We start from the raw sequence: 13,813 nt of genomic DNA, 5'->3' as shown, positions 1-13,813 counted from the left end.
ATATTAAGCTTCAGGATATAGACATTTGGATTGATTAATCCACCATATAGAAAATCAGTATTAAAAAAACTCCACATTTTTGACAATGAGAGCTGTACACGACACTACACTGTCAACCAACTCACTAAAAACATTACATATGGAACCCTGCAAAGACAAAGGGAATGGTAAAGAAGGATAAGAAATTTTCACTGGTAACAAACGTTTGCTGCTTTGAACTTCAGGAACTTTCTGGTGGCTTCTGTGGCTGCTGATCATTTTGTGAAAGTTTTAACACAAAAGTGGAATTTGACTCAGAGGAAAAACATCTGTGCAGACTGGATTGGCTTAATGGTGCTTCTGTCCTGTACTGTTCAATGCTACATATTTCATTCAATTCAAGGATGGATACATTAGATAAGACAACGCTATGGAGTATCAGCACGCTACCTTTCCACCTCAGTATGAAGATCAGCTCCAGCTTGAGTGATAAAATGAAAGTCAACTCCACCGACAGTGATAGAATGAAAGTCATCGCTCTCTCTACAAAATGCCATGTGGAATGAATTTTGGAAATTTCAAATCAGTTGAAACTCAGCTATTCCACAACAGAAAGCTGATACAAAATTGGCCACTGGTAGGGGTTAATTGATGGGCGGTGTTGACTGGCCTAGAATTGAGTGATGTTGATATTGCACTAACAAACCTCACTTGTCTTCTAAGCAGAAACATTTGTCACAATGCTTACATAACATAGGATGAGCTTTCATTACTTTGACAAACACGCAGAACTCTTGAAAGATTGTGTCCCTAGATGAGGAGAAGGGGGGAATGGAGTATTTGATGGACACAACATGGCAGCATTCAGTGCTTCGAGCTTATATCAGTTCCACTTACTTTTCAATTTTTTTCCCTAGAAATAACTGTAAAATTCACAATCTGTGAGGTTACAGTCTGTAAAAAGGCCCTTGTGGTGATCCTTGACAGGAAATAACTCACTGCAGCTCACTGAATTGCTTGCACATAAAGTAGCAGAAATCTAACTTACTGTTCCATGAGCACAAGAAATTGGGAACTAAAAATGTTGTCCACAGGTGAAAAAATGGAGATACTGCTGGGACAAGATTTCTCCCTCATGTAGGACCAGTGCAAAAGCACAACCTCACATCAACAAAAGAAAAATGAATGGAAACAGGTTTCCTATAAACATTTATCAAATAGTTTTATGACAAATGATTCATTGCAATAGTTTCTGTGCCTATATCAGCATGGCCTTGCACCAAATACTGTTCAGGTTTGAAGATTTCAAACCACACGTGTTACCTATTGAAATTTACAGGGGTAAAATAGTTTAAATTCACTTCACATATCCCTTAAAATAGCAAATATATTAAAAATAAGCAGTGTAAATTATAGATCAGCATCATACATGGACTCTAGGGGAATCAAGGGATATGGGGATCGGGCGGGAAAGTGGAGTTGAGGTCAAAGATCAACCACGATCTCATTGAAATGGTGGAGCAGCCTCGAAGGGTCGTATGGCCTACTCCTGCTCCAAATGCTTATGTTCAATGATTTAGATAAAGGAATTGAGTGTAAGATCTCCAAGTTTGCAGATGACACTAAGCTGGGTGGTGGTGTGAGCTGCGGGGAGAATGCTAAGAGGCTGCAGGGTGACTTGGACAGGTTAGGTGAGTGGGCAAATGGATGGCAGATGAAGTATAACGTGGATAAATGTGAGGTTATCCACTTTGGTGGCAAAAACGTAAAGGCAGAATATTATCTGAATGGTGACAGATTAGGAAAAGGGGGGGGTGCAACGAGACCTGGGTATCATGGTACATCAGTCATTGAAAGTTGGCATGCAGGTACAGCAAGCGGCGAAGGCGGCAAATGGCATGTTGGGCTTCATAGCTAGGGGATTTGAGTATAGGAGCAGGGAGGTCTTACTGCAATTGTACAGGGCCTTGGTGAGGCCTCACCTGGAATATTGTGTTCAGTTTTGGTCTCCTAATCTGAGGAAGGACGTTCTTGCTATTGAGTGCAGCGCAGCGAAGGTTCACTAGACTGATTCCAGGGATGGCAGAACTGACATATGAGGAGAGACTGGATTGACTGGGCCTGTATTCACTGGAGTTTAGAAGAATGAGAGGGGATCTCATAGAAACATATAACATTCTGACGGGATTGGACAGGTTAGATGCAGGAAGAATGTTCCCGATGTTGGGGAAATCCAGAACCAGGGGTCACAGTCTAAGGATAAGGGGTAAGCCATTTAGGACCGAGATGAGGAGAAACTTCTTCACTCAGAGAGTGGTGAACCTGTGGAATTCTCTACCACAGAGAGTTGTTGATGCCAGTTCGTTAGATATATTCAAGAGGGAGTTAGATATGGCCCTTATGGCTAAAGGGATCAAAGGGTATGGAGAGAAAGCAGGAAAGGGGTACTGAGGTGAATGATCAGCCATGATCTTATCGAATGGTGGTGCAGGCTCGAAGGGCCGAATGGCCTACTCCTGCACCTATTTTCTATGTTTCTATGTTTCTAATGTCAAATTGCAATCCAAACAGACAATATTATATTTTGAAGAAATGACTGTATTACCTCAGTAAACTAAATTAGAAACCATCTCAAAGATAAATCAACCACAGCCTATGCTGTCACTTCAGTTGCTTAAGTTAAACTACTAGATAATTTGAATTTGAATTTCACAGCTTCCATTGCTATTTTATTCCAATTGCATAAATCTAATTACTGGATAATTATTTTTTTCACACAGGAAAACAACTCTGAATTAACAGTATTAACAGACCATTTACTAATGGTCCTTAAAAAATGTGTTTATAGACATTCTAAACTAAATTTTATGCCCATTGACTGAGCAAATTGAAAATCCAGCCCCTTACCTTTACGAAACAAGATATGTTGATGGTTCTATATTTTGAGAACTAAACTAACTTCAAAATAAAACATCCAGTAGCCAAATTATTGATCAAAATTATCAGCAGTTAAATGTGTCAGGAATGCATACTGCAAAATGCAGCACACAAACCATTCTGAAACCTAGTTAGCAGAAGCTATGCATAAAATAAAGTTTTAAATTGAAACTTTCTCATCATTTGAAACAATACTGCAGCACCATCTGGTGGTGGAATCTAAATATTACACATTACGCACAAAATGATTCTCAATCTTCACTTTCATTCAACTACACTTGGATGCCATCTTAACGCTGTCAGCGAATGAACTAAATTAACATCTGTAGTTACCAGACCTCCTACAGTTTGGTAGGATGATTGATTTTTTTTTTTTAAACCAATTTGAGTTTACAACAAATTTTGTCACTGTGCACTGACCAGTCCTTACCTAAAATAGCAATTGGGGTACTATTTAATGTCATAAATCATGTAAGTTGCCATGTTAGGAAACTGATTTTCCTTTCTGGGCCTGTTCTGGCTCTGGATGCTGTTCCCAGCAGGTTTTGCCTGGTGTGGAAGCCAGCACAGCTCCCCTGCTCTAGTCTCAGGTTAAAATAACACATCAGGCTCCAATGACATCAAGGGAACCCAATCTGCATATTTAATGAGGGCCCAACCAGCGTGGGCAGGTGTCCTTGTTGCATGAAATTTAAAACTGCAGCCGCCCAGATTGGGACAGGAACGAAGTGGGCAAGTCCCCCATTCCATTTTACATCCCCCACCCCCCCAAGCCTGGCTGCTGCATAAGGAGTTATTAGGACAGACAGGTAATCAAAAGCTTGGTCAAAGTAGTACGTTTTTAGGAGTGACTTAAAAGGAGAAGTAGTGAGGGAGAGAGGTTTGGGGAGGAAGGGGTCGCTAAGAGGCTGCAGGGTGATTTGGACAGGTTAGGTGATTGGGCAAATGTATGGCAGATGCAGTATAATGTGGATAAATGTGAGGTTATCCATTTTGGGGGCAAAAACACGAAGGCAGAATATTATCTGAATGGCGGCAGATTAGGAAAAGGGGAGGTGCAAAAAGACCTGGGTGTCATGGTACATCAGTCATTGAAAGTTGGCATGCAGGTACAGCAGGCGGTGAAGAAGGCAAATGGTATGTTGGCCTTCATAGCTAGGGGATTGGAGTATGGGAGCAGGGAGGTCTTACTGCAGTTGTACAGGGGCCTTGGTGAGGCCTCACCTGGAATATTGTGTACAGTTTTGGTCTCCTAATCTGAGGAAGGACATTCTTACTATTGAGGGAGTGCAGCAAAGGTTCACCAGACTAATTCCAGGGATGACTGGACTGTCATATGAGGAGAGACTGGATCAACTGGGCCTTTATTCACTGGAGTTTAGAAGGATGAGAGGGGATCTCATAGAAACGCATAAGATTCTGACAGGACTATACAGGTTAAATGCGGGAAGAATGTTCCCGATGTTGGGGAAGTCCAGAACCAGGGGACATAGTCTAAAGATAAAGGGTAAGCCATTTAGGACTGAGATGAGGAGAAACTTCTTCACTCAGAGAGTTGTTAACCTGTGGAATTCCCTGCTGCAGAGAGTTGTTGATGCCAGTTCATTGGATATATTCAAGAGGGAGTTAGATATAGCTAAGGGGATCAAGGGGTATGGAGAGAAAGCAGGAAAGGGGTACTGAGGGAATGATCAGCCATGATCTTATTGAATAGGTCCAGGCTCGAAGGGCCGAATGGCCGACTGCTGCACCTATTTTCTATGTTTCTATGAATTCCAGAGCTTAGAGCTAAGGCAGCTGAAGGCACAGCCACCAAATATGGAGCGAAGGAAATTGGGGATGCGCAAAAGGCCAGAATAGGAGGAGCACAGAGACCTTGGAGGGTTGTAGGGCTGAAGGAGGTTACAGAGATGGTGAGGCCATGGAGGGATGTGGGTGAACGAGACTTGGCACGAGTTAGAATGCTGGCAGCAGAGTTTTGAATGAGCTCAAGTTTACAGAGAGTGGAAGATGAGAGACTGGCCAGGAGAGCTTTGCAGTAGTTGAGACTGAAGGTAACGAAGACATGGATGAGGGTTTCAGCAGCAGATGGATTGAGGCAGGGACAGAGACCGACAATGTTATAGAGGCCGAATTAGGTGCCTTGGTGAAGCGGAGGATATGGGGTCGGAAGCTCAAACATTTGAGCACTAACCCATCAACATTAACTTGAACGGCACAGGAGGGCCAACACCGGCTCTGAAGCTATACCTCAGCAAGAACTGCTGTTTAGTGGGAAAAATTTAAAGGGTCAACAAAAGTGGTGATTTATAATTTACAATTTTCTGTTGAATGATGTTGAACAGATGTAAATACATACTGGTGTATTTTATGGTAGAGTTTTGCAATGCCCTGATGGGTCCAATCCTTTCCCAGCTGTGGCAGAATATGGCCTAAAGCATCGGATCTGGAAACACACAATAGAATCATTGGTATCAAACATGTACATTCAGTATTTCATGGAAACATGGTTCAACGGCATCCGAGTTCATAACATAAGTGGATCAAAGCACAAATTGTCTCGATGGAAACGGAGGTAAAATTCTCTCTAAGCTGGTCAAGCGGGGATTTTGTGCTATTTTACACACAAGTTAAAAAAAGATTGTTTCCAACAGCAGCTGGATCATTCCTTGCTGTTTGTAGGAAAATCGAGCCTTTTTTACCAAAGAACTGACTTGATTTTTTTTGTTTGACTAGGTTACTTTGTATATTTCTGTGCTCCAATCTTCTTCCTTGCACTGTGCACCACCGCTCAGCCAGAAATGTGGGCCTGGCTTGCTCCCTGGGCATCAAGGCCACTTTTTAAATGCTCAACACTAGCGTCTGTAAGCAGAATTGGGCTACGCTGCTCCAATTCTGTGGAAAAATTGCCTATAGCCTCTAATCTGCTGCTTCTTTGCCTCCGGCACAGCTGAACTGAAGAACTTACTGTATAGGGAGTCATTATTCCACGACAAAGTGCACTGAAGCACACCACGTGCTGGCTGCAAGAGACTGTGTCCTGATAGTTACCTGCTGCAAGCTGCATTTTACAGGAATGTGCATTTCAGACTTTTCAAATCACTGGGCAAAAGCTAGTGGGTACCAATGTAGTTCAGTAACTGGTGGTAAAAAAAAAAAATGGAATAACCACCTGCTGTTGGATTAATAATTTACTGTGAAGCCTTCTTAAAATGACACTTTGTTTTTGCCAACAGAACTTCTGGCGTTGATGTTCAATTGAAATCTTGCATTAAATCAAAGTGATCAAATCAAGGTTTCACTGGATGAATGTCTACAATTCATGAGAATTTAAATTGAGGGTGCAGACCGAGGTGCAAAATTTACATAAAGGAAGCACAGTTAACCAATGCTCCTTATTTTCTTTAAATAAATTGGAAAAGTTTAACACTGCAAAAAAGCAGGAGCTGTCAGAGACTCCTTCTGATAAAGCGAGTTGTTCCATTCATTCAGGACAACATTCGGTTCTCAATTTAAAAAAAGCAGAACAACTCAATTAAAACAACAAACGAGCATTCAAAAGGAGTTAGATGTAGTCCTTACTACTAGGGGGATCAAGGGGTATGGCGAGAAAGCAGGAATAGGGTACTGAAGTTGCATGTTCAGCCATGGACTCATTGAATGGCGGTGCAGGCTCGAAGGGCCTACTCCTGCATCTATTTTCTATGTTTCTATCAGTCAGATTACCTGGCTTGGGCATTGTGACATGGAGAGAAAGAAAAAAGAAAAGCGACACGACCAGGAGTGCATCTCAGCTATGAAATTAACAGATCTTGAAGAATAGCTTGACTAATTGCAGTTTAAAGAGGGATAAACGTTTTAGCAGTGAAAACACAGGAAGCCTGCTCACAGACACAGGTAGAATCTAAACTAAATAAATACCAATGTAAAAATACTTTTGAATTTAACATAAGCCCGGTAAGAACAATAGCGAGGCTATCGGCGCTCGCCATTATTACAGAGTAAATCGGACAGCAACTTCTGGTGTCCGCATGCGTAGTTAAACGTGGAAATCAGAAACTTGCTGTCCGAGTTGCTCTGCTCCTCTGCAAGCTTTGCTCTGACAGTATCTCGCCGAGAGACTCAACACACACATACATGGAAGGGTGTGGATTTGTGGTAGGTGCCCACTAGATACCCACAAAACATATCAGCAAAAGTTAGGGCTTGTTCATTCAAGTGTCAGTGAATATTTAACAGCATGATAAGCAGTATTCCCTCTAAGCTGTCCAGCTCTCTGCCGGTCCCACACAGCCCGGGACTGGTCTTTCCAACGCATGCACAAAACTATGAATGGAGCCTTAAAGGGGCCGCGCACCCCACGAAATATTAAAGGGATCATTGGTGATAAGTCTCAATTACTGCCAATCAACCTCTCTGGAACTGAAAATGTATTTTTTAAAGTGTGGAGACTCATTCCTTCAGATTTTAATTCTTGGAGTTTTTTTTTTTAATTTTAAAACATTTTAATCTTTATTTTTTCTTGGTTTATTTTACCTCTCTCCCTTAATCCTATCTTTCCCTCGCTTTATTTTGCTTTCTGCACATGATTTGGCATTGAATTAAATATTCTGACATTTGCTGGTTTAGACTCTGCTGGTCTTAATAAAGATTCTTCAATCTGATTGATTGAGGAGACACACCACTGCTTGATCTGTTTATACAGGCCCCAGATCCCCTGTAGAGGGCGCTGCGCTAGTTCGGATTTCTAATACCACAAGACGCAGTTCAAAATCCACAGAAAGTCAGTGGGCAAGTGCATGTTCGATGGCCGCAGTCCGCGAAATCCAGGCAATGGTCTACTCTTAAAACAGACTGAGTACTAATTTCTCAAGCAATTGCTCAGAAGTATCACAATTGATGGATCTCTATGCACTTTTAAACAGAGTTATCAATACTTCGGGTAGACTCTTATTTTAATACAAAGTAATGCAGATATGAGTTATTTTCTCTTCAGTAGACACTGGGCTGATACAATTTGAATCTGTAAATTTAGTTCAGTGAATGATCCATCAAAAGCTATGAAAAACTGTGCACTTATACAGCATATGCTTTCAGCCAGTGTGCAGTTAACCAGAATACTTAACATCTCGTAAAAGACAAAAGAATCTGGATTCCGAAGAAGTGTGCAATGAAAACAAACTGTGCATTTATGTGGGCTTCACTATATTCTCAATTGGTACAAATAAGTGCCTAATTCCATGATGCAAATATTGGAATATAGTTCAAGAATTGTTCATCCTTATTCCTAGCATAGAAAGGGGCAGGCTTAATTCACAATACCATCAAAAGAAAAATATGATATTCAATTATAAAATTAGATGTGGATTCCTAGGAAGTTATAAATTTAGTTCAATGAACACATACTTCAGCAAAAGTAACCATAGGTACAGGCACACTTACTTTGTTATTGTCCCATCAATATCGGATATAATAACCTTATCATCCCAGTTCCAGAGGTAAATGGTACCTTCACATCGGCAGGTTCCCTGATATTGAGTTGTAACACTGAACACTGCATTATTTGGGCCATCTTTCAGATTCAGACTTCTCTGAAAGGCATAAAGAAACAAACATGTATTAAGAATAATTCAACACTGTAAAAAGTAAATACTGCTGGCTCACTCCAAACAATGAAGGGTCAGCTGCCTGAATTGCATTATCGTCAATCATAAAGAAGGGCACCTTGCCCACATTACACTTTTCAAGATACTTAGAACATTGGGAACTCCGTGTTAAACAGATGCACAAGTTTCATACCCATCTATATTTTTAAATATCATCTTCAGGGACGAGGCGGAGTGAAGAGATAGCCAGTCATTGACCTGGAACCTCAAATTCACAAGCCCTTACAATTCTGATTGACCTCAGCAGTTTATAAGTAACTCCAATGACTCCATTTGAGCAAGGGGCATTCTGGTTAGCACTACAACCATGCGCCAGGCTACAGACAAGCGTAAACAATGCTACAGGAGATCTGCCTGTAACAATATAAAATTAGAATGGTGGACAAGTACCATTTCCACTGAGATCTACAGTGGATCTGTGAGCAGGGAAAGCAAGACACTTCAATCAATCATACTGCAGAATCCTCATGGAGACATGCAGGGCTAGAAATTCGGTTTTCCGGAATAAACGGGATTAAATACCACTTTCGCTACCGCCTGCAGGCCGGAAATTCAAGCTTTAATTTATGCAGCGGTAACAATCGGATTTGCATGAGGACTCGCGGCGCAAACCGTGAATTTCAGCAACTTTAGTCCGAGGCCGATAGCGCTGCTTGGGAGGGGCGAAAAACACCCCCAAAAAATTTAGAAAAAAAAACAAAAATTCACAAAACATTCACACTTATCCATCGAATCGCTGAAAAAGAATTAATAAAAATTTTAACTTGCGTTTTTTGCAGGTCTTCATACTTACCGCTGCTCCCAAGGCTGCAACGCAGCTTTTTCCCCGGCGGTATGCCTTTTTCATGCAAAATACAGGTGCGCAGAGAGCCAACTTTTTGGCGGAAACGCTATTTCGGGTCTCGCACGGTGGCACTCATCCCCCAGCGGTACTTGAAAACCACCATCGCAAAACATCACCAAGATTCCCGCCGACCGGCTTTTCGCCAAATATGGTGAAATATCGGCAAAAAAACAGTCACAAAGTCGCCGAATTGCAAGCCAGCAGGGCTAGAAATTCAGTTCGAAAACTGCATTATTTCGCCAAAATTACCGTTTTCGCTTTGCTACCGTGAGTAGACCGGACATTCAGCCTTTAATTTGCGCAACAGTAAAAATTGGCGTTGCACAAGGGACACAAACTGCGAATTTCGGCAACTTTAGTCCGAGGCAGATAGCGCTGCGAGAGGGGCCTTGGGAGGGGTGATAAACACCAACAAAAAAAAAAAATTGGAAAAAGAAAAATTAAAACATTCACAAAACCTTTACATACTAAATCGCTGAAAAATAATTAAAAAATAAAAACTTTAACTTACCTTTTTTTGCAGGTCTTCGTACTTACCGCTGCTGGCAGGGCTGTGACGCAGGTTTTTCCCTGTCGGTATTCTGGGCGCAGAATACAGGTGTGGAGAGCGCCAAATTTCGGGCGAAAACCCTATTTCAGGTCTTGCACGGCAGCGCTCCTCTCCTCAGCGGTATGTGAAAAGCACCGCCACAAAAAGGTGCTCGAAATTCTTGCCGACCGTTTTTTCGCCAAATTTGGTGAAATATCTCGAAAAACCACGAAAAACCCGGTCGCAAAGTTGGTGAATTTCTAACATAGAGTACAAAAATGTGGAAATGATGATGAACCTGTATAAAACACTGGTTCGGCGCCAACTGAAATAGTGTGTCCAATTCTGGGCACCGCACTTTAGGAAGGATGTGAATGCCTTAGAGAGGGTGCAGAAATGAGGGACTTCAGTCACATCGATAGACTGGAGAAACTGGGGTTGTTCTCCTTGGAACAGAGGAGACTGAGAGTGGATTTGATCGCGGTGTTCAAAATCATGAGGGATCTGAACAGAGTAGATGGAGAGAAACTGTTCCCATTGACAGAAGTGTCAAGAACCAGATGACACAGATTTAAGATGAGTGGCAAAAGAACCAAAGGCAATGTAAGAAAAAACTATTTTACGCAGTGAATGGTTAAGATCTTGAATTAACTGCCTGAAAGGGTGGTGGAGGCAGACTCAATTTTATCTTTCAAAAGGGAGTTGGATAAGTATCCGCAATGTCCGGATTTCCGCATTTAACTGCACATGTGCGTACTCCGGATGTTGCTGTCCAATATACTCCATAATAATGTTGAGCGCCGTTAGCCTCGCCGCAGGATGCAAAAGATCTTATCCCACTATTTGAAGAGCAGCGGGGGAGTTCTCCCAGTATCCTTACCAGTATAGATCCCTCAACTAGCATCACTACAACAGTTGTCTGATCATTTATCTCATTGCTGTTAGTGCAATCTTGCTGTGCACAAATTGGCTGCCGCTATTATCAAAATTACAAGTGACTACATTTCAAAAGTATATAATTGGCTGTGAAGCACTTTGGGATGTCCTAAAGTTGTGAAATGTATGCTCTAAATGTCAGTTCTTTCTTTATTCACCCCAACCAGTAACTTATCCATGTAAACTTTCCAGGTACAGCAAGTGTTAAATATGAAAACGGATCAATAATTGATTTCATGATTTAAGTCATAATATGGTTGAAGCAGAGATTCAAGAACTATTAGCTTACTAGTTTTTCTGTGGATAGTCTCAGGGATTTTTTGTACGTAGCCGGACTGCTCTGACAAGGTGAATCTCGACATTTAGAACCTGGCTTTAGACGGTCCTTGATGGTACTGAAGTCATCATCACTCGAAGTTAACTCTTCCTTACGCCTATTCCATAAATAAATAAAGTGTTAAAAATGTACTCAAACATTTGACATATTAATGCAGTCATACCCAGGTTTCTTCATTACATATTACAATTGATTAGAAGGTACATTGAAAAATAAAGTATAAATTAGTACGTGCACTACATAAATTACACATTGGCCGAGATTTGCGGGGCCTATGATAGCGTACACTGTTGTAAGGGCTCCGCAAGTTCTGGGTTTACGATGAGCATGCGTGAAAACCCAGAAATTGCAATCGTCAAGTTTCCGCTGGGAATCGCCTTTCGCTGGTGCAAAGTTGTACTATTTGCCCAACAAATACCCAAGAACTCTTGCACCTGGTAAAAGCATGCGCAAGGCCTTCTTTTACCAGCGTATGGGTTTAAATAAATGTTAAAATATATTTTAATGATTTAACCACTTACTTTTAAAATTAGCTTAGGTCAATTTTGTCCTGGATAAAAAGATTTAATTTTGTTGTTCAAAAAATTAACATTTTGTTTTAAATGTTTAATTAAATGGTATTTTAACTAATTTTGAAATTGTGATTATTTATTTTTATTTCAGTGTTGTGAAATTGTCTTTATGTAAATGGAATCCCCATAAGCAGAATAGGAATCCCCCTTTGTCATTGGTTAGCCTGGCCCACGTGACCTCAGGGACGCTTATGAACCGCATTCGCCCCTGTGATGCGTGGGCCTTTACGCAGGTGTACACCTGCAGACCCAGGACTGCCAGAGTCTGAAGCTCCAGAGGCAGCAGGTAAGTGCGTACTTTTCTTGCGGTTCGGAGGCAGACGCGGGTGGCAAGCCTCCGACTGCAATTTCCAGGCCATTGTATATTGAAAATGAACAAAACACTTGTTGTCAGTAGCACATATATCAAAATACAAAACACTAGTCTGCATGAACAGAAATAGGACGACTAAATTTGATAATTTTGTAGTTGAAGGAAAACTACAGGGAATTGCTCAAAGATGTAAAAGTTGTTATAAGAACATAATACGAACAGGAGTAGACCATACGGCCCCTCGTGCCTGCTCCGCCATTCAATAAGATCATGGCTGATCTGATCGTGGACTCAGTTCCACTTCCCCGCCTGCTCCCCATAACCCCTTAATTTCCTTATCGTTTAAGAAACTGTCTATTTCTGTCTTAAATTTATTCAATGTCCCAGCTTCCACAGCTCTCTGAGGCAGCGAATTCCAGAGATTTACAACCCTCTGAGAGAAGAAATTTCTCCTCATCTCTGTTTTAAATGGGCAGCCCCTTATTCTAAGGTCATGCCCTCTAGCTCAAGTCTCTCCCATCAGTGGAAACATCCTTTGCATCCACCTTGTCAAGCCCCCTCATAATTTTATGTGTTTCGATAAGATCACCTCTCATTCTTCTGAATTCCAATGAGTAGAGGCCCAACCTACTCAACCTTTCCTCATAAGTCAACACCCTCATCCCCAGAATCAAGCTAGTGAACCTTCTCTAAACTGCCTTCAAAGCAAGTATATCCTTTCGTAAATATGGAAACTAAAACTGCATGCAGTATTCCAGGTGTGACCTCACCAATACCTTATATAGCTCTATGAGAGTTCTGACGTGTACAAAAATTACAATGGATTTTCTGGCTATTGAGAGATTAAACAGCCCCTCGAACCTGTCCCACCATTCAATTAGATCATGGCTGATCTGTAGTTCAACTCCCTTTACCAGCCTTTGTTCCATATCCTTGATACCCTTCCTAAAATATTTATCGATCTCATGTTTTCAAAATGTCAATTAACCCAGCATCCATCGCCTTTTGGGGGAGTTCCAAATTTTACTCCTAAAGAGCCTAGGTCTAATTTTAAGATGATGCCCTCTTGCTCTGGATTCCCCCACCAGAGGAACTTGTTTCTCTCTATCTTCCCTATCAAATCCTTTTATCATTTTAAACACCTCAATTAGTTCAACCTTCTAAACTCATGAGAATATTAGCCAAGTTTCCGTAATTTGTGCTTATAAATTAAATCCTGGTAACATTCTGGTGAATCTGTGCTGTACCCCTTTCCAAGGCCAAGGCAACTTCCTGTTTCCATCCACACAATTTACTTTGCATCCTAACTTCGCGTCATCTGCAAACTTGGATAGACAACTCTCTATTCCTTCATCCAAGTCATTAATAAATATGGTGAAAAGTTGAGAACCAGCTGAGGTCCATTCAGCTATTCTATTAAAAAAATATATCAGGATCAAAATACTGCTGCATATCGTTTCCAACTTGTCTTATGTCCGTACTTTAAATTGACTATTCTTAATCATTGACCCTGAACCTGCCCAGACACCATGAAATCCACATGCAGTTTTTAGATGCAATTTATACACTGCTGTAAATTAGTTTTTACCAATTGGTCATCCTGCACAGTTGGTCTGCCAGAAGTGGCTCACCTCACGACTCCTCAAAGCCTCTCCACCATTAACAATACTCACATCAACTGGATAGGTGTAGCTGCACGA

The 13,813-nt window shown here is 41.3% G+C and overlaps 1 protein-coding gene across 3 annotated transcripts in view; it reads right to left on the bottom strand.

Moving 5' to 3' along the window:
• LOC139277585 (phosphatidate phosphatase LPIN2-like) overlaps positions 1-13,813 on the bottom strand; it is a 102,804-nt gene that overhangs the window by 9,691 nt on the left and 79,300 nt on the right. For all 3 annotated transcript variants that reach the window (XR_011596113.1, XM_070896257.1, XM_070896258.1), the window contains 3 exons: positions 11,181-11,325; positions 8,359-8,507; positions 5,276-5,362 (listed from right to left, as the gene is read on the bottom strand). Coding sequence is in view for 2 of the 3 variants with exons in the window: in XM_070896257.1 (XP_070752358.1) it covers positions 5,276-5,362; positions 8,359-8,507; positions 11,181-11,325 (381 nt within the window). In the remaining variant the exon portion in view is untranslated. The remainder of the gene's footprint in view (positions 1-5,275; positions 5,363-8,358; positions 8,508-11,180; positions 11,326-13,813) is intronic.

The sequence above is a fragment of the Pristiophorus japonicus genome, chromosome 12, assembly GCF_044704955.1.
Source record: "Pristiophorus japonicus isolate sPriJap1 chromosome 12, sPriJap1.hap1, whole genome shotgun sequence".
Taxonomy (NCBI): Eukaryota; Metazoa; Chordata; class Chondrichthyes; family Pristiophoridae; genus Pristiophorus; species Pristiophorus japonicus.
Note: the sequence above shows the minus strand (reverse complement) of the source record. Positions and strands in the feature narration are given on the sequence as shown.